The sequence below is a fragment of the Manduca sexta genome, chromosome 18 (assembly GCF_014839805.1).
Source record: "Manduca sexta isolate Smith_Timp_Sample1 chromosome 18, JHU_Msex_v1.0, whole genome shotgun sequence".
Taxonomy (NCBI): domain Eukaryota; kingdom Metazoa; phylum Arthropoda; class Insecta; order Lepidoptera; family Sphingidae; genus Manduca; species Manduca sexta.
The window spans coordinates 1227906-1255031 of NC_051132.1; the positions used below are offsets into that span (position 1 = coordinate 1227906).

A 27126-nucleotide genomic window follows, 5' to 3' on the forward strand; every position below is an offset into this window, starting at 1 on the left:
CTCCTCATTTTACACTTTAATATAAATAAAAATAATCGTTCATTTATTATTCTAATATCGTATATATTTCCAAAGATAGATTAACATATTGATATTATAAAGCAAATAATTCATGATTTGTAGAAGTCTTCTTCACTTTGTTCGGAAGTGGAAACATCCGACACTTTCCGACCGACGCATGGCCACGTACAGACGGATACGGGATTACCTGTAAATATATAATGAACAATTTGACTTTTATTAAACTGTAGAATTTAAATTAGTCTGCGGCGTGTGCAAAAATGGCAAAACTGATTTTAGTTTATTAAGTAAAAATAGAAAGATAATACTAGCCTAAAAGCTAAAAATCAGTTAATAATATGAAGTCGTTAACAAAGCAAACAACATTCGTAGCGGCTGTCTCGCTGCTAGGAAATAATATCACCTTTGTAATGTTCTATTGAACCTATGATATAACCCTCATGAGTCACACCTATATAATGCGGTTTAACGTCTTTAAATACTTTTGAAATCATAGAGTTGCCGTAGATATTCTTCACTATGCTTTCCATCACCTACAGCTACAAAATGTCACCTTTCTTCGTCTCAGGCGAGTGTTGAACCCTTAGATCCATCGTGTGCTGTCCATCCCCCCTCTGCCCGCGCAACCCCCGTAGGAAGCTGTTGTAAGTTGTAGTGTTTATGCCGGCATCCCGCTTCGTTTGTAGGCACTTGTCTCGCAGCTCATACGTCTGGCAGTGGATCTCGGAACGTAGATGACTGTAGTCCGTTTGTGTTGAGTGCGTACGACTATTTACGATGGATGCCTGGAGTAGAAAATAGGATAGAACTGTGTGAGAGACTGTTTTGTCTGCAACATAAACTGGTTGGATCGACCAAAGCCTACGAATATCCAAACCCACCCTTTGAGCGATATAACAAAGCAGCCACATTGGAGTGACAGGACCGAATATGGTAAGAGAAGTAATGTTAAAATTTGATAGAAGTGTGAATCAATCATGCACTGTAAACCGACGTGGATCATTACTTATCTTTTTTTTTTAATGCTTTGAATGATCAGACGAACTTGCCGTTCGCCTGATGGTAAACGGTCCGACCGCCCATAAATAGTAGAGACACCATCCAACACCTTGAATTACAAAGTATTGTTTGGTATTCCACTGCACTCGCCATCCTGAGACATGAGCTGTTAAGTCTTATTACGTCCAGCAGTTACACTGGCTACAAGATCCTTCAAACCGGAACACAACAGTGACTACACACTTGGCGAGAAATAGACATTGCGGTGGTACCTACTATAACTATAATGAAATTAACCTAAAGCTACTCAACTTTTTAATTCAATTATAATAAAAAATATATAAAAAAAAAAAAACAAACACAACATTTATGATACACTGCTGCTTGGCGACAAAAATAGACATTGCAGCGGTATCTACTTAGGCGGACTTTCATAAATGAGGGACCTACCATCAGTAATAGTTTTTGTTTTGTTCAATAAATGATCTCTTAGTAGATACTAGACAACTATAGGTACCCATTTGCAAGCTCGTCTTTTCCACTCCCACAAGTCCCAGGTGTAATCCTTTTCGATGTGCTCCGCTATTGGATGTGTTTCTGTTTGTATGTCTTTATCAGATACTTTGGCTGCAAGAAAATAAAATGACATTTAGACTGGAGAATACTGAGTAGGTAATTTCAAGCGGATATCTTCTAGACAAGGTAGAGAGAGGGGAAACAAATTCGTCTGTATGCTAAGCTAATCCGGTAATACCGTAATAGGTGTACCTAAATTATATACTGGAACATATAAACTTAATATCCTTTTCAAAAATTGAACAATAATCCCTCCTTTCCTCCTCGAATAATGTTTGTCTACAGTTATAGTAAGTGTGCATAATTACTTTTGGGAACGTATTTGGTGACCAAATTGTCAATGTCCTTCACCCGGTACACTTCCTCGACGATGTTCAGCAGATTTATTACGTGAGGATTGTTTCTGGCGTAGTCTAGGACTTCGTTCACATACCTGAAAGGAACAGATATTAAGAAAAATGAAATTACCCTAAAACGCAATTCGGAAATTCTCAAGAGACCTATAAATATGACGAAATAACACATATAGTTGATTGTGGCATTTGTTCGCGTGAACTCGCCCAACTGACTGCCATTCAAACTGCAGACCGTAAGTGGGCCCCCTTGCTCTTTCGGCGCTCGCGCCTAGTCTGTTGCTATTATGTACACAACCATCGCTTTTGTTCCTCTTTGTTTTATTTTTAAGTAATTATTTATTAAAAATGCGTCGCCTACAATACCCATAATATTTAGAAAGTTTTAGTTCTGTATATTTTAGTTGTCAAGCTGTGAGCAAGCACTTTTTTGTGCATTTAGGACAATGCACCCCGTGCTAATATTGGGTGCGATGATTTATAATTTGCTGTTTCAAATTTAACAGTGTAGTGTCACATTTACTCATGCTGCAATTTGTAATTCCATGTTCTTGATTGCTACTGCTTCATCATCATCATCATCAGCCGCAGGATGTCCACTGCTGAACACGGGCCTCACACAAAGTTTTCAAAATCGATCTATTGGAAGCGGCCTATTGCTGCTGTTTATAATGTCTGATACGTAAGATGAGATAATGTTCATCTCATAATCCTTGTATGATGCACGACTGAACCTATTTATTAAAGCTGCAGAAAACTCTGTCTACAAGGTGACTATAATAATGAATGTTTAATGAATCACCTGTTAGGATCCTTACTGAATCTCGCAGCCATCTTCACGCTGCAGAATCCGTAGCGGCTTCCGTTCGACCTGATCAGACCCACCTTCATATTGCTGGGGACGAGAGCGCCTACAGTCAGACACAGAGCGCAGAAACCTAGAAACTGTAAGAACGATGGTTATTGAACTAGTTTAATGGAAATTAGACGACAGCATAAAGTGCTATTGACGTGGTTTTCCAAAATGAAAAATTAAAGATAATTATATTTTTTCGGCCTGAGGAGACATGTTACTCAATGTTGAGGTTAAACCTACTTGAACATGTTTCTCGTCGACGCTCATGAAGCTGTCGTTGTAAGCTACGTAGTTCTTCAGAGCGCCCAGCGACAATCTCTCTTCAACGGTGACTCGCCCGCTCATACGGTCCTGTTTAATAGAGATATAATGAAAAATCTGCCGTATATGTATCGATGGGACAGTCGAAATATCTATACTTATATATTCAGTTATAAATGCCGACATAATACTGGGAAACAACGAGGAATGCTATATTTGGCGGCTGACATCAAAATTGTACTACATTGCACTTAGTACTTACAGGCATAATGTCAAGTGTAGTACTGTGTTTTTCTTGGAGAATAGAATATGTTAGGTCGGAATTTAATTTTTAACCGAACCTGATCAGAAACAATCTTCTTCCCGCTGACCATCTTGTCGACCACGTTGTAGGGTATCTTGATTTGGTCCTGTATACCCGCCAGGATCGACATGAGTCGGTTAACGGTAGACACTAGATACATCACGTTCTGCATCGAGCGCCACACTTGCCACAGCTTCGAGAACAGGGGCTGATGGTGATGAGAGTATGGTTCATTGAATGGAGGTCTGTTTGATGATTACGGCATAAGTTGGCGCAGGTGGGCTATCGCCTCCTTTGTCTACATTATAATACTTTGGCACTTGATAGGTAATAATATGTTTATTTTAGATAATATACTTGCGAGGTAACAACGTTTACGTGTCGTGCGACCAATACCATTGTTGAAATATTCAAACATAAATATCCCTCCATAGGAAATTAAATGAAATTATAGGAAATAAATCGATAAAGGATTCACGATTTGCTGATTTCTTTTAGTTAAGGTGTTCAACTTTAGGATTATTTTAAATCTAAAGCAGAAACTTACAAACACAGTAACAACAGGCACAGCGGCCTTGTATTTGACTGCGGAATGGAGTTCTTCGAGCGCACTCTTCACTTTGTCCACGTAGCGGGTGCCTTTTTGCACCATGGTTTCCACGTCAGATAGCAGCTTCCGTATGAACACTTCGTATTGACGGTTGAACGCTAGCAGCTCGAATATGCGCTTGTAGTCCTCTCTAAGGGTGGGAAAATCCGTATTAGATGACGGCTTAGATATTGGCTTTTTGAAGTTTTATTGTATTCATTGAAGGTTCGACTTACGACATTAAACGACCTAAAGGTTTTCAGTAAATATGATTCGATGGGCTAAACGGATCAATTAGGCTAGAATTTGTTCCTCATGCTTACAAATTACCTACTTATTTGAATTGGTTTAATCTTTCATGAGTCTGAAGTTAAAATTGGGATCATTTATTAAAATCAAATATATATTAAAGAAATGGTTAACTACTATTCATTATTTATTCTACCAACTGTATGTTAAACTAACATGCTCATCCCAACGTTCGGCTTGACATCGATCAACACGTTGCCCGTCTCCTCTTGTATGAGAATGGTATCTTCTATAGCCGTGGTAAGCGTGTTCACTCGTTGCATCACGGTGATGAGAGAGTTAGACAGTGACGTTAGGCACGCCTTCCCCGCATCTACTAGGTTGAATGGCACTAAAACCGAAAATACATTGTTTCTTGAAGTAGTAAAAATTATAGTTTATTATTTTTAATAGGTATTAGTTATCAGATTTCGCTGCATAATGACAGGAAACAATCTCGTATTTAGAACTCTTTAATTTCTAACTGAGCCCCTTGCAAGTGTACATATTACCCTTTACTTTTCTTGTTCCAGTGGTATTAGGTAATTTTAGCATGATCAGCATTATTTTTGCTTTATTAGTAACTTACAATCAGGTATCCCTTCTCCACCTTTCTTGCAGTCCCTGTTGAACAGCCGCACGCCAGACACGGTCTCCATCAGCTCATTCAGCTGCGCCAATTTCTCAGCCCGCGGCAAAGCAACGAATACCTTCAGATCGTCCAGAGAGAACACACTTTCCAGTGCAGCCATGCCTTCTTTCAATGTCTGAAAATAGCTAGGTTGTGTTTTTTATACAGCCACAAAGAAGTGACCCCAGCGCACCCGATTATAAGTGGAGTGTGGTCCAGATAGAGTATCGACTGATGTGAGTTCATTATAACTCCAGTCGACGCAATTATGCTGACCTGATTTATTTGTTTATTGTTTGAAATATCAGAATATACTAATTTACGCGACAAATATAAAACAGTAAATTGAATTTAACGTGTCATACCTCAAGGATCTATAATATAACATGATTATTGAGTTGCCCACTATGTTTTAACAATAAAGAATCAATAAAAAAATATATATTTGCTTCAAAATTCAACTCACCAAAATAACCCCTGGGTTCCCCAATCCACTTGCCAATATAATGTAAATAGAAATCTTTCTAAACAACTTCTTGAAGGCAGCCTCGTCGCTGGGCTCGGGGTCTTCCTCGACGATCTCGTTCACCAGCGGCCGTAGACAGTTGTTGATGGAATCTAGGTGCTTGTCGATCAAGTTCTGCAACTTGTCGTAGTTCGTTTGTATGATGAACTGCATCTTCAACGTGTTTATTGAGGTGTCTCCAGCTAATAAATTTGGTTTTTGAAAAATAACTGTCCAAAGCCATTTACAGATACGAAGTGGGTTAAGTGAAAAGATATTGTTTTTTATTTATCTCAGCGTGGCAATTTACTTCACATAGTAAGTTCAATGTTCCTAGGCTCTATTTAGGGAATTAACCCTAAATCGGACAGTATAATGCCGACTAATGTATCTATCGACCTTACAGAGAATTAAAGTAATGTACTATAACAGGACAGCCCGGTATGCGACTCATTATAAGTTTGAACCAGATATAATGATAGTTCTCTTTATTTCTTAGAATGAAATAACTGCAGAATATCTAAGTTAATAATTATGTTGATACCTATTTGGCACTTATTACCATTTATATTTAAAGTGCAAGTCCGCATATATACTCACCAACCAGCATATTAACACACTCCTCAACAAAGTACTGCAGGTTGTTCCTGTTTATAGTCTTGGAAAAAAGCTTGCCATACTTCGGGTTGAGGAGCAGCAAGTCTATCAAATATATCACGAACTCAGGGTCCACAGTAACATTGTGCGACTGGCAGTTTCTAGTCACTTCATTAGCTATGTTCTTAATTATATTTTCGTTACAGGCCATTTTGGTTTTAATAAGGTCAAAGTAAAATTTCCAGTATGATATAAAATATGAAACTCTGTTTGTATCTCTTTGGTTGGTATAAAATTGACAAAGTTTAATCGATGTTGTCAAGGTGATAGATAAAGTTTTAATCAAAGAGTATGATACTCGATAAATTAAATAGGTCATCACAAAGAATATGAGATCTGGTATCAAACAGGTCACAGACCTATAAATATAGAGAAGCAGACCACGTTCACGAGCAGCGACGCCGCGGGCAACGGCACGGATGGCGGGAAACAATTATAAGGAAACATATGTAAGGTGTCATAATAGTTCCCATACATTTTACATTTTACTTTTCCCGCCCCACACCACGCTACCCGCATCACTACCCGCTCCGCCGCTAGTGGCCGAGCGGTAGAGGATGACTGTGGAACGAATGTAATCTTTTTGTACGATATTTCGGTTTATTGATTGTTGCAATGTAGCTTTAATTGTGGAGAGAAATTTAAGACTTAGCAATCTAGAAAATTTTCTATACAGGTTTATCGATATTTATTTCTCAATAAATATATTTTTCATAGAGAATATCAGAACCTGTAGACATTCATTTCGACTTTCTGTATTATTCCCAACTAGACTATCCTCTCAGCGGTTAAAATAAAACACAACAATAATTTCTTCTCCTTTATTGCTGCCTCATTTGAAATGTTACATCTCAGTCAGACTTATTCTAGCGCCATCTATCGGCCGACTACTTCAATTCTAATTAGATTACATTATGCATATTTACATTGCCGATACAAAATAGACAACAGATAAAGAACAAAAGTATTACATTTTTTAATTCGTATCAAAAGAATAGATTAGGTCGTACAAAATTTAACCAAACATCAATATAGTATATCGTTGATTCTAAACAGATCTTTAGCCACTCATACATCTATGTTTGCCATATACATATATATAAAAAATAAACAAAAGAAACCTTAATTAAAGCACGTATCAGTGAAAATGTTCAATAGTTATACAACTGCTAATATTTATTATTGGCCTGAAGTTAGTCCCACTTATATTTTGTAAACAAGTTCAAAACCGACTGGGCCCTTATTCTGTATGATAATATAAACGCGTAACGCGGCCGTGTCATGTTATCTTCGAGAAATGTGTGTGGAATGGCATTCTGTAAGCCAAATTTCTATAGTCCTAAACATGATGCCTTGTGTTACGTGCTTGTTACACACTGTCAAAATAACGTGCGGGATAGAGAATAAGGCCCCTGGAGTCGATATAGTAGCGACTACCGTATTCAAAGTAATACCGGATGACATGTTTCGACTTTACATGAATTTTACCCACTTTATCATGAAGACATAAGTATATCATTAGGTAAGTATAAGTATGTAAAGTCTGTGTAAAGTATAAATTTTGATATACTTTATCAGTAATTGATTCTTCAATAGGTACTGTATACCAGAGTATGAAGGATTGATTTCGACCACAAGCCACCCTGAACTTTTTAGTTACAAGAATAACAAGCAATTCATTACTAACTTCATACCATTATGATATTTTTAAATAGTTATTACTAGTGGCAACATTTCAGTAAATAATTACAGTAAAAACACAAATAATAAAGATGCCATTTTCAAACAATATTATGATTTTAACATAATGATTTTCTATGATGACAGATACAACCCAAAAATGTTCGCTGATTCATAATTAATAAATTACGATTTTTTTACACAGGCAATACCAAAATAAAAAATAGTAACCATACATTTTACAAAGTATAGTAAAACAACCATTGGGTTAAAGTTGACTCTATTTTTATATTGAGAAATGAGAAGTTTTATTGGAATTCTTCAAAACTACGCTGAAATAATAACTACATTAAATATTTTCAATGGAAAATATTACTAAGATGCTTAAGTATGTAAGTTCGAAAATAATTTTGTTTATGGTTTATTGAAATTAGATGATTAATTATTATTTTTATATTTATAAGTAGTATGACTAATAATGCTTATTTGCCAATAAAATAAGTTGTAAAAGATTTTTTATCATCGTATTTTAGTGAAAAATATTAATAAAATATTACAATTTTAGATGTTATATGCTGAAATGCCTATGGCTTATGATTATCGCAAAAGTGTTAAATATACGTTATAATAAATGCATTATTTCCAAAATATATTGATTAGGTCACACCTAGAAACTCGTCTTATAGATAATGAAAAAGTAACATTAAATAACTTAGCGTGTGTTTTAACCATCCGTAAACATTAAATCAACAAAGGTTTATTCATGATTTTTGTACAACTGGACAAGTCTCTCGCCTGATGGTAAGTGATTACATGGCAACACTTATATTGTAGCAAAATCATGGATATCTGGGTAACAAAACACTACATTATAATATGGCAACCTTCTCGCCATTCTGGGACTTTAAATTTTTTTCCAGGCAACAAATATATTTATAGTATAAATATATTTATAAGCAGTGTCCTTGAAACAGCACTATTATCACACATATTTGACAGAAGAAATATTACTGTGGTCAATGATAAAAGAAGTATAGAGGATGAGTGATATGGTCACGTGACATGCGGCACATTTAATGCATAAAATGGTGCCGACTCCGCCCCTTACAATAGTGATATGCTAGTACCGAAAATTTTGTATCGACATCGAAGAATTAAGAGAGACAAACAAGCCCCAAAAAGATCAAATACGAAAGGGGTTAGGAACTACCATAATATAAATATAACAAACCATAATGTAAACAAACAAACTGAAACTGATTTATAAGTAACAATTGTTAAACAAAGCAGTACCTGTTGTGACAAACATCCAGTTGTGTTTGATCTATATTTGTATGTTGCACTATTCCTTGCTAAAAATTTAAGTTACAGATTAAGATATTTATTTAATACATGATAAATGGAATAAGATAGCGTAGCCAGCAATTATTTGGTTGGTTTTATTTTATTTTATTATTATGCTTTTGATCGAGAAACATAACTATGGTTCAGCAAACTAAAATCAATGACCGTAAAAATGGTGGTTAAGATAATCAATTATAATAATTATTTGCAATAACAACAATATGATTATGTATCTATTTCCGTGCATGCAAAGGTTGCTCGAAACATAAGACCGCCAATTGTAAAAATATATCTTACATTTCATCTTTATGTTGTTTCTTTTATGTTTATCTATTCTTTTATGTAACAATTCTAATTTTATTCATAGCAATATATTAAAGTAATATTACTATTAGGTGAAGTATAATAATCATTACTATTTTACTTATCGGGAATATTGTTGGAAAACAGTTATCTTTACTCGCGTTAATTAAACGTGTGGTTTATGCATATCTTCTCAAAATGTAAAGAAATATGTATTTGGTGTAGGATTCCAATCACGTCGCTCAATATTCTCAATTCATTTTGCCTTGGTTTTTAAATTTTTTGGTTATCTTAAAAAATATTCTAATTTCACTTAGTTTGTCGTTCTGAATAATACAATATTGATGTGTGCTCTAACATTCTTTCAAAGACAAAAACCGTAACTGATAAACGGGCGTCTGTTAAAATATCGATATCAATAATTTCTAAACAAATCCACCCACCCATCCCTAAGCTCGTGTGTAAACAAACATAGTGATTTTAATGTGTATAAATCACGCCTAAAAGGGTCCAAAGCTTAACAAACCAGATCCACATATCATTTTAATTGATAAAAACACATCCAAAAAGTAAATACACAAAGATATTTGCTAATTTTCGGTAAAAACAGTTACTAACCTATGAAAAGATATTTCGGGGTCTTTCTTGCGTGAATTCGATTTGCATCCTTTCACACAACACTGAGTCATTTTCGAAACTTAACAAATACACTAATAAACACACTGAACAATTGATAATATGATTATATTACTTTAAATTCAATATTTATGAAGATTTGTTTACATCGTCTGACACTACATGTACTTGCTGACTGGCCCGCATAAAATGGCGTTTCTGCCGCAAGGCGGTCTCAGTGTGTTGAAGTAAACGAAATAGTGCCACATGCGAAGAAAGCAATTATTTTTGTCTTTTTTGTTGCGTTCCAAATAAGCTTTGAGTAAAAGAGATAGACATATATATTGACAATTCTGCGTCGATTTCCCTAACATAAATATAACTTATTCATATAGCTAACTTTTGAGGCCTGTCCTCTTTATATTTAGTCATTGACTGTGGTACGTCATAGATGTTTGAAGGACTTCGTGCCATCTAATCATAATATCTATGTTTTCCAGGTCTTGTCACTTTTAAAACTTCTATGCTTTGTACAAACCTGATCCAATGCTCCTCAAGAACAGTTTAAAGTTTACGAATGGTTTGAAACAATTGGGACGTAATGTAAATTGTTTTATAGAACAAAAGGAATTGTGATTTCACATATCATTCATTAGTATTTTTTTACGCGTCATTTGACGGAAGCGGGGATATCGAAGCGGTGGCAAAAGCGTTTCGTACCTATTGTATGTTAAATGTCGAATATTGTATTCTTACGTAATTTTTACGTTAAACTCACTAACGGTATTATGCCTGGCAATACATACACATAGGGAACGCGCAGTTTGCTAAAATAGTTGAACTAGTTGGATACCGGTACTGATTGGAAATATTCCATCAATGTATATCCATTCATTAACTAAAAAGCATTCATAATAAAAGTACCTACTTAATGAGAGTGTACATCTAAATTTATTGTGTATTTAATGTGAAGAGCAACACTTCGTGTTTGATGTTGAATTGTTCCTCACAAATGGATATGGATATGCGACAAACAACTTGAGCAAACTACCAGGTGGTAGGAAGTATTTTCGTATCTTGTATCTACTGGTTCAAAAAATCCCCTATCACGCAGTATTGTGCTCAAGTTGTTTGCCGTTAAAATCGATCAGCTCTCGCCAACGCAGCGCCACACTTCTATTTGGGAAACTAACACGTCAAGAATCCACTTTGTTAACACTATCTAATCCAAGAAGTGTGTCTTCAGGTACTTCATCATGCCGAACGCCCTGAACCTGGAAGTGCCCATGACCTTCAGAAGGTCCTTGTCGCAGATGACGAACCTCCTGTTGCTCGGGTCGTACAAGTTCCTGACCTTGATGATCTCCCATACCCGCTTGACGACCTCGTGCCGCGGCATCTCCTGCGCGCCCATGAGTTCTGCGAGGGCGGGGGACAGCTTGTAGGCGCGCGTGTAGCCGCTGCCCTTCGCGCCACCACCGCCGCCGGTTTTCTTCTGTTAATAGAAAGAATTTCTCCTCATAGTTAATGATTATAATACATAAATACTACGGTATTTAATTCTAGATAGAATATATTTTTCATAGACACGTACATAAATAAGAGTAGGATTTTTGTAATGAAATGAAATTAAATATTATTTTTATCAAATAACTAGCTTTTGCCCGCGGCTCCGTCCGCGTTATAAAGTTTTTCGGGCTAAAGTTTTCCGTTATAAAAGTCACGCTATATATTTTCCCGGGAGCCTATGTTCTTCCCAGGGTCTCACTGTCTCCATACCAAATTTTATCCTAATACGTTGGGTAGTTTTTGAGTTTAACACGTTCGGGCAGACCGATGCAGCGGGGGACTTTGTTTTATGATATATTTTTGTAGAACTTTTTAAGAGGAACAATCCCGTCATACATTATTGTTGCATAACTTTAACCGTTTACGCAGCGCGCGCAACAGAAGCTCTCAAAACTAATAAATTGTCCCCGTGTTTGCATCATGTTTCATTACTGCTCCGCTCCTATTAGTCATAGCGTGACGATTTGTAACCTATAGCACTCCAGGAACAAAGGGCTATCCAACACAAAAATATTTTTTCAGTTCGAACCGGTAGTTCCTGAGATAAGCGATTACTGCTCCGCTCCTATTGGGCATAGCGTGATGATATATATAGCCTATAGCATTCCAGGAACAAAGGGCTATCCAACACAAAAAGAATTATTCAGTTCAAACTCCTAGTTTCTGAGATTAGCCATTACTGCTCTGCTCCTATTGGTCATAGCGTGATGATATATAGCCTATAGCACTTCACGAATAAAGGGCTATCCAATACAAAATGAATTTTTAGTTCGAACCGGTAGTTCCTGAGATTAGCCATTACTGCTCTGCTCCTATTGGGTATAGCGTGATGATATATAGCCTATAGCACTCCACGAACAAATGGCTATCCAACGCAAAAATAATTTTTCAGTTTGGACCGGTAGTTCCTGAGATTAGCCATTACTGCTCCGCTCCTATTGGGTATAGCGTGATGATATATAGCCTATAGCACTCCACGAACAAAGGGCTATCCAACGCAAAAAGAATTTTTGAGTTCGGACCGGTAGTTCCTGAGATTAGGCATTACTACTCCGCTCCTATTGGGTATAGCGTGATGATATATAGCCTATAGCACTCCACGAACATAGGGCTATCCAACGCAAAAAGAATTTTTCAGTTTGGACCGGTAGTTCCTGAGATTAGCGCGTTCAAACAAACAAACAAACAAACTTTATATAATAGTATAGATTTTAGATTTTTAAGAACTTTTAAGAGGAACAATCCCGTCATACATCATTGTTGCATAACTTTAACCGTTTACGCAGCCCACGCCACGGAAGCTCTCAAAACGAATAAATTGTCCCCGTTTTTGCAATATGTTTCATTACTGCTCCGCTCCTATTGGTCATAGCGTGATGATATATAGCCTACACGGTCCACAAATAAAGGGCTATCCAATACAAAACGAATATTTCAGTTGAAACCGTAAGATCCTGAGATTAGCCATTACTGCTCCGCTCTTATTGGTCATAGCGTGATGATATATAGCCTATAGCACTCCACGAACAAAGGGCTATCCAACGCAAAAAGAATTTTTCAGTTTGGACCGGTAGTTCCTGAGATTAGCGCGTTCAAACAAACAAACAAACAAACAAACTCTTCAGCTTTATATAATAGTATAGAAGTATAGATAAAAGAAATATGCATGGACCTTTGAGTGACGATTCACCTTTTATGTGCTGACGTGCGAAGTGATATACTCCTACCACTAATATCTTTTGAAATACGGTCTATATTGGACTAAATTACTTTTTTTTTTAATCTTTTTTGTTACTTTAATAGTGGACTTACCTTCTTGGCTTTGATGGCTGGCTTCTTCTTTTCTTCAACCTTCCTTTTCTTTGGGCTTGACTGTAATAAAAGACATTAATAAACCTATGCTCATTGCAGACAGTGTGCATTAAATAGCAAAAATATACTGTAAAAATAGATACTAAAATATAATTGAATTAAAAAGTTGAGTAGCTTTAGGTTAATTTCATTATAGTTATAGTAGGTACCACCGCAATTTCTATTTCTCGCCAAGTGTGTAGTCACTGTTGTGTTCGGGTTTGAAGAACATTGTAGCCAGTGTAGCTACTGGGCATAATAAGACTGAACATCTCATGCCTCAGAATAGCGAGCGCAGTGGAATACCAAACAATACTTTGCAAGTCAAGGTATTGGATCGTGTTTCTACTGTCGTATCGCTTACCAAAAGGCGAACAGTAAGCTCGTCTCGTCATACAAAGCAAAAATAAAAAATTAATAACTAAATCTATTACAGTTTCCTCATCATACCTTGCCCCAATCGCTGTCATTCTTGTCATCTTTCTCATCATGTTCTTCCTCGTCGTCATCTTCTTGCTCCTCCTCAGAGTCGAGGTTGTTCACGTAATCCATCACTAGTTCGTCAATCAGTTTCTTCTTGTCCGAGAGATCCACGCCCAAGTCCGCCTCCAGCTTCTGTATGACCTTCTTCGTAGACGTGTTCGCGAGTTTTGCATTTTTTAGGATTTCTGAAATGTAAATCATTGGTGGTGGTAGATATATGTATACGGGCGGATAGAATCGCACACCCGCGGTTCAGGACCAGCGTGTATATAGTGTTTTAAATAGACCGGCATAATTGTATCCAATAATGAATAATAATAATTTCTCGTCAATCAACACTATCTAATCCACTTGCCATTAGGTGCCGTATCCTTATCCTTATAAAAAGAGGAAATATTGCTGTGCTAGCTTTTGCTCAATACAAACAATTGCTGAGGGATTCATAGTTTTGATTAGGTATATGAGATTATCCGTAGTGACTCTACCTTAAGATTAGCAAAGAATTTGATTTGCCCTAGAATAAAAACGATCAGCAACTGAGTACCAATTGTATCGAGTGTCAGGTTTCATTCTTATGTTAGATAATTTTAAGTTGACTTTCCATGATTTTGTATATGTTTATTATTGTTTTTATCATAAGGCAGTTGTTTAAAGCCTCCATAATATGAATACTTATACTTAGTCTGGCCATAAATACTGTTACACTTAATTATAAAAAAATATTACATTTGAATTTCGAATCTGTCATTTTTATACGATTGTTCATTGTGTTTTCTCATTTTGGCGCCAATACATTGTAAAATATTTTGCGATATTAAAATGGTGTGGGGTGATAAAGAGAACCGAATCGCTGTGATAGCATTACACAAAGTAGGTATGGAGCCAAATGCAATTTTTAAAACTCTCCATACACTTGGTATTAGTAAAATGTTTGTGTACCGGGCTATTAATAGGTACAATGAGACCTCCTCTGTTTGTGACAGAAAAGATCTGGCCGTCCACGTAGTGTTCGTACGAAAAAGGTGGTCAAAGCAGTAAGGGAAAGAATTCGAAGAAATCCTGTCCGAAAGCAAAAGATTTTATCTCGGGAAATGAAGATAGCACCTAGAACCATGTCGCGTATTTTAAAAGATGACTTAGGACTTGCAGCCTATAAGAGACGCACTGGCCATTTCTTAACTGATAATTTAAAGAAGAATAGGGTGGTAAAATCGAAACAACTACTGAAGCGGTACGCAAAGGGAGGTCACAGAAAAATTTTGTTTACGGATGAGAAAATTTTTACAATTGAGCAACATTTTAACAAACAAAATGACCGTATTTATGCTCAAAGCTCTAAGGAAGCTTCCCAATTAGTCGACAGAGTGCAACGTGGACATTATCCGACTTCAGTGATGGTTTGGTGGGGTGTTAGCTATGAAGGAGTGACTGAGCCATATTTTTGTGAAAAAGGTATCAAAACATCGGCACAAGTGTATCAAGATACCATTCTTGAGAAGGTAGTTAAGCCCCTTAACATCACCATGTTCAATAACCAAGTATGGTCCTTCCAGCAAGACTCGGCGCCGGGTCATAAAGCTCGGTCCACGCAGTCTTGGTTGGAATCGAACGTTTCGGACTTCATCAGAGCTGAAGACTGGCCGTCGTCTAGTCCCGATCTTAATCCGCTGGATTATGATTTGTGGTCAGTTTTAGAGAGTACAGCTTGCTCTAAACGCCATGATAATTTGGAGTCCCTAAAACAATCTATACGATTGGCAGTGAAGAATTTTCCCATGGAAAGAGTGCGTGCTTCTATTGATAACTGGCCTCATCGTTTAAAGGACTGTATTGCAGCCAATGGAGACCACTTCGAATAAGCTTTTTATATTTTTAATTGTTTTATATTTATGTATTAAACTGACACACTGTAAAAGTAATAAATGTTATTTGCAGTTAACAATTTTCTTTTTTCTTTATTACAATATTTATGGCAAGACTAGGTATAAATACACTTGAAATGAAACCTTTTTAAATCACAATCCGCTGTGATAATTGTGTTATTTGTTTATTAGGTACAAACAAAACACAAAGAGGAACCTGGTATCTACTTCTATATTATTTCAAATTTAGACATACCATTGTCAAAGTCAGACTGTTGTAATTGGTTTATTTTAGGCCGAGGACTAGGGAGTTACGAAAAGAAATAATTTTAACATAGGTAGAATTATAATATCATAATTATCACATATAAGAAATATTTGTTCTGGTATCGGCGCTTTCAATTACTTGCTTGCGGTCAGTTTTTCCAGAGCATGATTTCATTATTGCATATATTTATATATGACGGCGTAATTCTAGTCCCAGGGGGATAACAAAATAGTGTTTGTGCTTGAAGTTGGAACGTTATTTGTCGATAGTCGTATTTTTTTTAGCGACGAAGCTGACAGAACTATTTTCGGGATATTTCCAGATTTAACAGGAGACGTCTGAAAACTCTGAGGTCTTGGCGATAATCTTATCTTTTTATATGTCGTTGAAGTTTGAATAATTTTCGTTGAAGGCGACGACCAAATAACTTGGCTCAAAGATGTTTTCTCATTATCATTTTTGGCTGAAGATTCTTGGGTGATGTCGGACGAGAACGCTTTTTCCATTACAGGTGATGTGTCAACTTTGTGTGGTGATGCAGGTGGTGAATTTGGCTCGGGGGAGAGTGATAGTTTAATGTACTGAGCTGGAGATGAAGACCGGCTGCTTTCTGCAGACTGTGGCTGTACAAATTCTGGAGACATTGCCGGCTTAACATCATCCGGTGAAGAAGGCACGTATGGAGATGGAGCATTCTCTGTATCAGGATTCGTAACTTTCACTTTAGAATCAAAACCAAGGGCTTCTGATTTCGCAAGGAATATCACATCGGATATCAACTTTTCAGCTACTTGCCGTTGAAAATTATTCATTTCTAATAATTGTTCTCCAACATAAACGCCGAAGGGATTTAGTGGATCCTTAGTTTGTTCTAAAATTTTCTCTACGACATTGAGCAGTTTCCGTCTATTTGTTTGCAGGCCACCATTGTCGTTGTCAGCTTTGAGTCTTTTGCTGCTGGTGCTTTTATCGGGGCTATCGTCTTCGCTTTTTTCAGAGCTCTAAAAGAAACATTGGTATTATAGAATCTATGGTACAGTTCCCTTTGGCTGAGTGTATCGAGACAATTTTTAGCGTATATTTGTATTGTCCAAATGTTGGATGACCAACAAATCGTAATTGGTGTTACCCCTGGCACTATAAATTACGTATTATTTTCTAGCAGTTAAATAAGCAATTTTAATTTTTTTGTTCACTTATGCTCGCGCATGCACGCGTGGATCTTTCAATTCTACTAAGCATTTCTAATTTATATTTTATCTAAATACATGTATTGTGTGGTTTTAAATCCATTCATCAGTTCACTTACAATCTGCTAGCAAACATCCAAAGATATTTCGAAATTTGTCCAATTAACAATAGAATTACCTCCTCATCCGAAATTTCATCACTTTCTATCGAGTCATTTTCCGTCGTGGGCTTCTTACGGTTCAACCTAATGAAGCTTATCAATTTATAATACCACAAACTGGGTACGTGCACTGAACCGAGACCACGTTTTGATTTTACGACCTGAAAACAAATTATAGCTTAATGATCGAGGGACCGACTGTCGTACAGTAAATCGAGTAGTAATTTATATTTAATATACAATACAATTTTATTTTATTTAATAGCTGGTCTTTTGACTATATTCCCCTTTTCTACAAAGCCCTCGATATTCGATAGTTGCTGGTGGTGGGATATATTTTATATCCGCCCGGATAGCTACCACAGGTCAGGGTCAGGGACAGGGTCACAGCAAAGCAGCAGCTTTGCAGGCCAGTGCACGTATAAAAAAAACTTTCAACCGCTTTAGACATCATTATCCTTGATTTACCCGGTATTATAGCTACACTCATAGCGATATCTCACTATTTTTATAACTAAAATATCGGTAGTAGCATTTGACCAACTTGGTCAGCCTCTGCCTGCCCTTTCAATAGCATCTTATTAAGTTATAAAAGTAGTGCATATAATTTTATAATTTTTCAATTCAGACTTGGTTAAATTCAAATTTAACCGTTTTGTATTAAGCCAACAAAGTAAAAATGCAGTGGGCAGCAGGTATTATACGTGTATGTCGTCATACACCACTTATCAGTACGACTACCTACCTATCGTAGCGACCGTCCCAACCAAGTACGCCCAACCATCCATGTAACCTCAATTCGGTTGACGATCCATTATTACCGTAAACACAACTTACTTTTCTATATTCCCGTCTGAACGCAGTACGCAAATGTTCTATTTTTTTCTTCGCTGTGGCAACACTCGCCTTCGGTTCCAATTCTTTCAATTTATCCGCCAACAACTCCCATGCCATATTTCTTTCATTTCTATTCTTGTACGAATCCAATTCCGAATTCCACAAACACGGGAAATCATGATATAGTTCTATGAAGTCGGTTAATATTTGCCGTTCTTTGGTCACCATCTTTGTTTTGTAAGCACAAATTTTATTCAATAAGCGGTCGGCAACAAGCTATACGACTGTCCAGTCAACTGAACACTCATCTACACAAGGACGCCGTAATGTCAACCGATATTCGGCTGCCAACCCAATACAAACGCCACGACCATAGAGTCCGATATGAATTAAAAACTTCCAATATTTGCTGGCGCGTGGCGCCCTCTATTGCGAAGTTGATAAAGCACGACACTATTAGTATATATTTTTGTGTTACATACATACTGTTGTTTTTTAAATAATTATTGATTTTGAGGCTTTCACTTCAATTTAAGAATTAAAAAATATTTTTCCATTCATATTCTATGTGAACAAACGCGGCAAACACTCAATGAGTGACACGGAACGCAATGGCCGATTATACACATTGATAAAATATCAAAGATATTTTTAAATAAAAGCAAATAACAATGAAAATATGTTTTTTTTAAACATTTGTTTTAAATAAAAGTTACTTTAATACATAATGCGCGTCACTTTACCATAACAAAATAATATTGCATGCCTCCGTTGGCTTAGTTTATACTTGTAAAATATGCAACACGCTGAATAAAAATAAATCATCAATGATCAGACTTAACCACAAAATGACGAACGTCGAATTATATACTCATTGATCCGCATAATATTTTAAAACAACTTTGACTTGAAACATTTTCTTATAAACAATGTAATATCAGAGATATTTTGATTTAAAGACATGGAAAGTCAACTTTGCTACTGCAATGTATGAGGAACTAGGAAGCCATTTTACGAATTTTGTGTAAATGTTGTTCAAATTAATTAAATGCTTAAATTGCAATTTTCTTCATTCATATATAGTAAAAGTTGTAAAACTATACTCACTTTCGATCTCTTTTTGAAGTTCCTTCTTACTAATATCTGCCATTTTTCTTGAACAAGTAGATTTCGTCCGCCGTGATCACAAATAGAACAATCAGCCACACAATAATAAACCTACGCGCTAGGTGCTACACGGCGTTATGACGAAGTTAGCCGAATGTATATTCGGAGCCGCTCGGATGTGCTGGCTACTCCAATGAGAATTGAGCATTCATTTTACATTATCACTACAAATAAACCAGTATCGACCGTATTAGTATATAACATAGCGTACATATTGTCATGCATAAAAAGAAAAAGAAATATAAGGTTGGCTGTACAAGAACTCATTCTAATGGATGCATTCAAATTATAGCCTAATAATTATAACAGATACGCTAAATTTAATAAAAAGACGGAATTATGAAGAATATATTTTTTAACATAATATGATATTTTATACATGACGTAATGTATTAAAAATGTAATTAATGATCTTGTATATTTTTCTGTATCAAGATTTTAGGAAAAATGATTACATTCATACAAACGTCAAAACCATGTGGCATGTGCATACTACATGTTTTTGCTGTCAATGTCAAAGGATAACCTATAACTTATTTTTGTTAATCCAGATTACTTTTATTTTTAATATTGATAAATATACTTAAAAATGGCAAAAGTAAAAAACAAGAGGAACGCAGGACTTGCAGATAAAGTGCGCAATAAGAAAAAACAGGAATTAAATAAGAAGAAGATAAATCCTTTTGAAGTGCATGTTAATAGAGAAAAAATTAAAGTTTTGGGTAAAAAATCTAAACATGATAAGGGACTACCGGGTGTTTCGCGCGCTAAAGCTATTCAGAAGGTAAATACATTAATGATTTTAGTCAATAATTGGTACGACGATTTAAAATTGCTTTAGAATATGTCCTAATGGTACTTTACCTTACTGCCAAAGTCAAAAAGAATACTATATTGCATGAAAATCGTGCGCTTTACCCAAAGTGACTTTTACAAAGGAATTTTATACATTATCTTTTTTGAAGAAGATTATTAACTTGCAAATGGTATAAACAAAACATTTCAAAAAGTCTTCAACATCCATTCCAATAATTGCGTAGGACATGCATATTTGTCTTGGAGTGAGTATCAACCAGTGGCGAAGGGTGAAAATTTTCAAAAGGTAACCCGAGGAAATATTTTATTCTACAGTTATCATAATATAATATGCTGTTCACAATAAATTAAAAACAGTAAAATATCATAATACATAATAATTTCCTTCTAACATAAACATTATGTCTAAACTCTAAATCTAACAAATAATCACATATTTTGAACATAGGTACTTATCTAAAAGAGCCCAACAAAAATTAATAACCCACATTATACACAAACACTAATTATACATTCTAAATTATTAAAAAAAATTCGCGCCAATGGCCCAACATTAAGCCGCAAATTTTCGGGTTACCCAGAAGTACACATACACGCACGCACACATGTATTTTTACGTCACTTCTAAAAGATTAGACAAAGACACCGCGCTGCGTGCGAAAAAGACAACAATATCGCGAGGGAAGCTATGCGCGGCCGGGTTCACTTCGAACACTATAAGGCGCGAGCACTGCGCGCGAGTTATGATTTAACGAATTGATAATAATATGAACTAAGTATGTACCGTAATCAATGAAGTATTGATTTAAGTTTCAATATACTATTATTATTCCAGTTATATAGTTAAGTTTTTCTTTTATTATTTTAAATTAATTTACAAAAGGTAAGCCGGTAGGAATCGGCTTGTATGGACGCTTCGCCACTGATATCAACCATGGATTAAATTTTAAATCTCACACATATTAACCTGCACTAGAAGCTAGGGGAATGGTCATAGATATTTTTATACCATTTAATAATTTTTTCAGAGAAAAGAAACTCTTGGCACAGAAATGAAACTAATGAACAAAACAAACGCATTTATAGACAAGCGTATAGGTGAGAAGAACAATCAGCTCTCAGCTGAGGATCGGATGGTGGCCAGGTTTGCAGCAGAAAGAGCTCGACAGCACACCAAAAAGAATATATTCAACTTGGCTGATGATGAAATATTAACACATAGGTGAGGAGGTTACCTTTTCGGTATTTATTTATTTGTTATTGCTGTCACAGACACAGTGTAACTTATTTCTTATGTTACTTTTAAGCATGTAGTGTTCACTTCTAGAAAGTCGAGCACCCGATTATGTTCTTAACTATTTATTTTCTAAATTTAGAGTTTGTTTCTAGTGTTATCGACTAGTTTAGTGGACCTAAAAGAAAAAAAAAATCTATTTTTAGAATAATACCATTACTTATTCTAAGGGTTAAAGAAAGGCCAATGATAATAATCTTTTAGGTAATTCAAATTAAGAAATGTATTTTTTTTTATTTTATAGAGGTCACACTCTGGAGCAAATAGAGAAGTTTGATGATCCAAGATCTGATGAAGAAGATGAGGATGGCAAAGGATTTGGTGGTTTGGATGGTAAGCTTAACTTATATTGATCATTGAGACACATTTAAATGGTTTGTAAATAAATTTAATCATCACATTTTAATAATTAGTTTTTTATTAATTAGGGTGGCATTTTATTTTCACATGCATTAAATATAGAATTTATAACAAATCTTTATAATAACTACACTTTTACATTTTCCAGATGATTTTGTATCAGAAGGACACTTTGGTGGAGGTGTACTTTCAAAAACGGACTCAAAAGATGGTGCTAAATCTCATAAAGACCTCATTGAGCAGTTAATAGCAGAATCTAAGAAGCGTAAAGCGGAAAAACAGAAGGAGAAAGAACAAACTCTTGATCTAACAGAGAAGTTGGACAGTGAGTGGAAGGACCTGAAGCCTGTTGTGTTTAAAAGACCAAGGATAGAGGAACCGGAATCTGCAATTGATAAAGTGTTGAATAAGGCAGAAAAGAATAATCTAGACTATGATAAAATGATGAGGGAATTAAAGTTTGAGAAGAGAGGGACAGTAAGTATCATCTCTGTCTAAAAATTGTACAAACATATTGGGTATAGCATTGTTTCTTGCTTTAATACTCATCACAAATTTGTTAGTGAGGCTAGGCATGTGTTTGACCAATTACTAACCTTTTAACATTAAATGAGCAGTCAAGTTTTGTAGTACTCTTACATTTTTTAAGCATTTATAAAAGATTTTTGAAAGATAGAATATTTTGTTTACACATTTCATAATTTGTATATCCCATTTTGTCACATTTTTCCAACTAACTCATTTCTTACCCCCCTAAATTTATTAACATCTTTCTACTATTCAAAGCCTTCAGATGGACTGAAGAGTGATGAGAAACAAGCTCAGAAAGAGAGGGAGGAGTTAGAACGATGGGAGAAAGAGAGAGACCAGAGGATGTTGGGCGATGATGAATTCACTGTCAGTAAACCTCAACCAACCGCGAGTAAACACAGGTATGTTTTGTACATATGTATTTTAATTCTGTGGTGGGAGCTCAGGAACTATCTTGGTATTTAGAAAAATTGGGGCAAAAGTTGGTGTGTTTTCTATCATTCCTTTAAGGACACAGATATAAGCTTACACTAGTACATAAAATGATAAACAGTCCCATAGTTTTGCCAAACACATTTCGGATTCACCAGATGAGGTAGTGTTGTACCCTCACCAAACCAATGAAACCATTAAGTACTCTGTTGTAGGTCTGCAGAAGACTTGGACGATAATTTCGAGCTCGACAATGAGCATGACTTCATGCTGGCGTATGACAAAGATGGCAATCCGTTAGTTCCGGAAAATATTCTAAAAGACTTTTCAGGTAATTTTGATTTTCCTATTTTTTTGTATGCATATTAGTATTTCAAGTATATATTTGTTTTCCTTCAAGTTTAAACAAACAACAACATTCCTTCAAGCTTGTTTTACAAAATTATTTTGTTTTATGTAATCAAATAACAATGAATCGTCCTTGACAAAATACTTTCTAATTTTACAGTTCCCAACGCAAAACCTAAATTCGATGATGGAATATCAGATTCATCATCGGATGAAGAAGGTAACGATGATGAAAGTGGTGATGATGATGAAGATTCTGAAGAAGAGGACGAAGAAGTTGAGGAACCAAAAAATAAAAGTACAAAGGAAGTAAAAGAAAAAGAAGAATCAATACTGTTCCAAAACTCGAAGAGTGATGAGGGTTCTGATGATGAAAGTAGTGAAAATGACGAAGAATCGGGTGAAGAACAAGAAAAAAGTAAGAAGTCAGATGATAAAACTAAAGTTAAAGACATGGATACTGTCAAACAAAATGGGAAGATTGAGAAATCCTTTGAAGGTTCTGATGACGAATCTGGAGAAGAGAATGATGACGAACAAGAAGAAAAAGATTGTGATGATGATGACGATGATGAAAATAAAGAAGATTTTAACAATTTAAATGATTTAAAAGAGTCAGATGTTGATAGTGATGACGAAATAGAAGTGACAGAGGACAAAGAGAAAATAAATTCCTTTTTTAACATGAAGTCTACTGAAGGTGATAAATTGAAGGTAAGCTAATATTGCGTAGTTTCCAGTATGAAATCATAATGTCTTAGTACATTGAGGAAATTTCACAGAACATTATCTATACTATTATATAAAGCTGAAGAGTTTGTTTGTTTGTTTGTTTGTTTGTTTGTTTGTTTGTTTGTTTGAACGCGCTAATCTCAGGAACTACCGGTCCAAACTGAAAAATTCTTTTTGCGTTGGATAGCCCTTTGTTCGTGGAGTGCTATAGGCTATATATCATCACGCTATACCCAATAGGAGCGGGGCAGTAATGGCTAATCTCAGGAACTACCGGTCCAAACTGAAAAATTCTTTTTGCGTTGGATAGCCCTTCGTTCGTGGAGTGCTATAGGCTATATATCATCACGCTATACCCAATAGGAGCGGGGCAGTAATGGCTAATCTCAGGAACTACCGGTCCAAACTGAAAAATTCTTTTTGCGTTGGATAGCCCTTTGTTCGTGGAGTGCTATAGGCTATATATCATCACGCTATACCCAATAGGAGCGGAGCAGTAATGGCTAATCTCAGGAACTACCGGTTTCAACTGAAAAATTCGTTTTGTGTTGGATAGCCCTTTATTTGTGGACCGCTATAAGCTATATATCATCACGCTATGACCAATAGGAGCGGAGCAGTAATGGCTAATCTCAGGAACTACCGGTTTGAACTGAAAAAATCTTTTTGTGTTGGATAGCCCTTTGTTCCTGGAGTGCTATAGGCTATATATCATCATGCTATGACCAATAGGAGCGGAGCAGTAATGAAACATGTTGCAAAAACGGGGAAAATTATGAGTTTTGAGAGCTTCCGTTGCCTGCGCTGCGTAAACGGTTAAAGTTATGCAACAATGATGTATGACGGGATTGTTTCACTTAAAAAGTTCTAAATAATATAACAAAAGTCCCCCGCTGCATCTGTCTGCCTTAACGTGTTAAACTCAAAATCTACCTAACGTATTAAGATGAAATTTGGTATGGAGACAGTTTGAGACCCTGGGAAGAACATAGGCTCCCGGGAAACTGCTATTTTTATAACGGAAAACTTTAGCCTGAAAAACTTTATAACGCAGGCGGAGCCGCGAGCAAAAGCTAGTGTTACTATAAAATTCCTGCCAACATTTTTTGTAAGTAGTATAATTTGGGAAAAGTTTGAGATCCTATTTGTTGTGATTTTTAGGATCTGCTGACAGGCAAGACACCGGCACAACAGTCAATAGCATTACAAAAGTTAATTAAGAGCTACGACCCAAGCCTCGCGGAGAATAACAAGGAGTTACTAAGTAGACTGTTCGCACATCTGCTCCAGTACATTAACGACATCTTCACAAATTTAACCGACGAAGGATCAATAATAAAATCATTCCTAACATTCGATAGATTAGTCCCTCATTTATTCGATTTAATGAAAACCAATAAAGTATCCACGAAGAAATATGTAGTCGAGTTAATTAAGGAGAAACGTGGCGATTATTTGAAACACCAGAAAAGGGTTCCAGATTTAGACACTTTAATATTTTTCAAATTAATATCTTTGTTGTACCCCACGTCAGATTTCAGACATCCTGTCACTACACCAGCTTTATTGTTTATGTCTGAAATCCTTACTACCTGTAGATTTAATGACGCGTACTCAATATCAAGAGGTTTCTTTCTAACTGCTCTAATTTTAGAATACACCGTATTGTCTAAAAGATTGGTGCCTTCTGCAATAAATTTCCTAAGAGGAGTAATATATCTAAGTGCTAATACATCAGTATTAAATCCAATTCAAGTCGTCCCACCATTTAGATTACATAAAGACGCAAAAATATTGTGTTTAGACAACGACTGCTCAAAAATGGCGCCCGATAACAAGATGGCGGCGAAAGATTTGGCGGCAACAAATATCGATGACAATTTCAAAATACGGTGTATGTCGACTAGTATGTTGATGTTGAAGGAGTTTTTCGACCACTTCAATGATATTGAGGCTCAAGAGTTTTTATTTGAGCCGCATATTAAGCTGTTAGGTCGCGTGGACTTAGAGATGTACCCTTCGAAGTTGGCCAGTAGAGTTGAGCAGATAGTAAAGTACATGAAGGAAACGTTGGAAATGAAGACGTTCACGCCAATATACGCAGAGAAGAAGAAAATCAAGGCGCTGAGGTTATATGAGCCTGATGTACAGGAAGTGTAAGTATACTTTTTTTTATTTTAGTAGGAGAAGAAAAAACACTTAAAGCCTCCAATTATATATACGATACCAAATCAGTTAAGGGTGTATTTGGACCATTAAAATAAAATTATAGCAATAGAGTTGTAAGGTGTCTATATTTTGGATTATTATTACCATTGAAAGCTGACTTTTACTTTTAGAATTAAGCAAGGTTTATTTCTCATAAATTAATCTTTTAAATCATTTACAAATGTTTAAATACAGAAGTACCTATAAAAGTAGCTCGATAATAATTCAAAACACCGAAATACATAAAAGAACACACTTTATTGAAAAATAAATTATACCTCTCCTTTACACTGATCATACATAACCATACCCACTACTTTCCAACAGGTTTACTGGTAGCAAAAACGCGAAGCTCTCCCGCGAGAAGGCAGAGAGCGCTCGTCTGAAGAGCAAGTACAAGAAGGAGATGAAGGGAGCGCTCCGAGAGATCAGGCGAGACAAGGCGTACATAGCCTCCGTGAAAATCAAACAGAAGATACAGAGGTAATACAACCAACTCTCAACATGGCCTTACTAATAAATACTGCGTTCAGGGTAACAACTTTGAAGAATTCTCGGTCTCACAACCCCAGGGCAAACATTTTCCTTTTAAAAAACAAAATTCGTACAGCTTTTTTTAATGATGCCAGGGGTGGATTAACAAATTTATATAGGGGGCATAGTACAACATTTCTGTTTAGTAAATTGGAATGCGTTTTGGGAGATTTCTATGGCGTTTATTAATTGGTAATAACAAAGGTTCACACGTTGATACTACATATTTTCTTATATAGTTCCTCATGAAGTTTTAGGAGTTACAGTTTATTAAAAAATCTTCTTTTTTCAGCGACAACATGAGGAAAGAAAAGGTGAAACAGATTTACAAGGATGCCTCGATACAACAGGGCGAGCTAAATAAACTGAAGAAAATGAAATAACACATTCATAATGGCGCCTTGGGCCATAATGTGAACGAAAAAAATGTAAATTGTGACTGACATAATTTGAATTACATTTTTGTATAGTAATTTTTTGTTTCTTGTTTTTTCACCAAAT

General features: G+C 35.8%; 4 protein-coding genes across 5 annotated transcripts; 1 reads left to right on the top strand and 3 right to left on the bottom strand.

The window, feature by feature from the left end:
* Positions 1-42: 42 nt before the first annotated feature.
* LOC115451621 (cilia- and flagella-associated protein 206) lies at positions 43-6289 on the bottom strand. The gene is made up of 12 exons (XM_037439871.1): positions 5984-6289; positions 5345-5586; positions 4837-5014; positions 4425-4599; positions 3918-4110; positions 3408-3578; positions 3046-3156; positions 2752-2894; positions 1905-2029; positions 1538-1647; positions 575-806; positions 43-208 (listed from the first exon to the last, which is right to left on the bottom strand). The coding sequence occupies exons 1-12, from the start codon at positions 6189-6191 to the stop codon at positions 111-113; spliced, it is 1986 nt and encodes a 661-aa protein (XP_037295768.1). The 5' UTR covers positions 6192-6289; the 3' UTR covers positions 43-110.
* Positions 6290-11049: 4760 nt separating this feature from the next.
* LOC115451626 (upstream activation factor subunit spp27) lies at positions 11050-19471 on the bottom strand. Its single transcript, XM_030179990.2, has 4 exons — positions 19311-19471; positions 13853-14070; positions 13364-13423; positions 11050-11477 (listed from the first exon to the last, which is right to left on the bottom strand). Exons 1-4 carry the CDS (start codon positions 19351-19353, stop codon positions 11205-11207), a joined length of 594 nt encoding a protein of 197 aa, XP_030035850.1. The 5' UTR covers positions 19354-19471; the 3' UTR covers positions 11050-11204.
* LOC115455511 lies at positions 16075-18684 on the bottom strand. 2 transcript variants are annotated; one of them, XM_037439872.1, is made up of 3 exons: positions 18204-18578; positions 17384-17527; positions 16075-17016 (listed from the first exon to the last, which is right to left on the bottom strand). In XM_037439872.1, the coding sequence occupies exons 1-3, from the start codon at positions 18429-18431 to the stop codon at positions 16222-16224; spliced, it is 1167 nt and encodes a 388-aa protein (XP_037295769.1). In that variant the 5' UTR covers positions 18432-18578; the 3' UTR covers positions 16075-16221. The 2 variants fall into 2 exon arrangements, with proteins under 2 accessions (XP_037295769.1, XP_037295770.1); XM_037439873.1 differs by lacking the exon at positions 17384-17527 and having other exon boundaries at positions 18204-18684.
* A 391-nt stretch (positions 19472-19862) lies between the features above and the next one.
* LOC115451624 (nucleolar protein 14 homolog) lies at positions 19863-27098 on the top strand. Its single transcript, XM_037439838.1, has 10 exons — positions 19863-20154; positions 21215-21408; positions 21725-21813; positions 21989-22317; positions 22627-22772; positions 23019-23134; positions 23312-23865; positions 25045-26039; positions 26419-26574; positions 26918-27098. Exons 1-10 carry the CDS (start codon positions 19960-19962, stop codon positions 27006-27008), a joined length of 2865 nt encoding a protein of 954 aa, XP_037295735.1. The 5' UTR covers positions 19863-19959; the 3' UTR covers positions 27009-27098.
* Positions 27099-27126: the final 28 nt, after the last annotated feature.

What these genes read in the sequence shown, in the direction of transcription:
- LOC115451621 (XM_037439871.1), bottom strand. Translation starts at nt 6,191, where the DNA reads ATGGCCTGTAACGAAAATATAATTAAGAACATAGCTAATGAAGTGACT. An exon ending in GTGTGTTAATATGCTGGTTG is followed by an intron (nt 5,587 to 5,983) that starts GTGAGTATATAT and finishes CAAATTTATTAG; the next exon opens with CTGGAGACACCTCAATAAAC. An exon ending in AGAAGATTGTTTCTGATCAG is followed by an intron (nt 3,157 to 3,407) that starts GTTCGGTTAAAA and finishes TCTATTAAACAG; the next exon opens with GACCGTATGAGCGGGCGAGT.
- LOC115451626 (XM_030179990.2), bottom strand. Translation starts at nt 19,353, where the DNA reads ATGGCAGATATTAGTAAGAAGGAACTTCAAAAAGAGATCGAAA. An exon ending in ATGACAGCGATTGGGGCAAG is followed by an intron (nt 13,424 to 13,852) that starts GTATGATGAGGA and finishes CTTTTATTACAG; the next exon opens with TCAAGCCCAAAGAAAAGGAA. An exon ending in CAGCCATCAAAGCCAAGAAG is followed by an intron (nt 11,478 to 13,363) that starts GTAAGTCCACTA and finishes TTCTATTAACAG; the next exon opens with AAGAAAACCGGCGGCGGTGG.
- LOC115455511 (XM_037439872.1), bottom strand. Translation starts at nt 18,431, where the DNA reads ATGGTGACCAAAGAACGGCAAATATTAACCGACTTCATAGAACTATAT. An exon ending in TCAGACGGGAATATAGAAAA is followed by an intron (nt 17,528 to 18,203) that starts GTAAGTTGTGTT and finishes ATTTGTTTTCAG; the next exon opens with GTCGTAAAATCAAAACGTGG. An exon ending in ATGAAATTTCGGATGAGGAG is followed by an intron (nt 17,017 to 17,383) that starts GTAATTCTATTG and finishes TGTTTCTTTTAG; the next exon opens with AGCTCTGAAAAAAGCGAAGA.
- LOC115451624 (XM_037439838.1), top strand. Translation starts at nt 19,960, where the DNA reads ATGGCAAAAGTAAAAAACAAGAGGAACGCAGGACTTGCAGATAAAGTG. An exon ending in AGTTTGAGAAGAGAGGGACA is followed by an intron (nt 22,318 to 22,626) that starts GTAAGTATCATC and finishes TACTATTCAAAG; the next exon opens with CCTTCAGATGGACTGAAGAG. An exon ending in TATTCTAAAAGACTTTTCAG is followed by an intron (nt 23,135 to 23,311) that starts GTAATTTTGATT and finishes CTAATTTTACAG; the next exon opens with TTCCCAACGCAAAACCTAAA.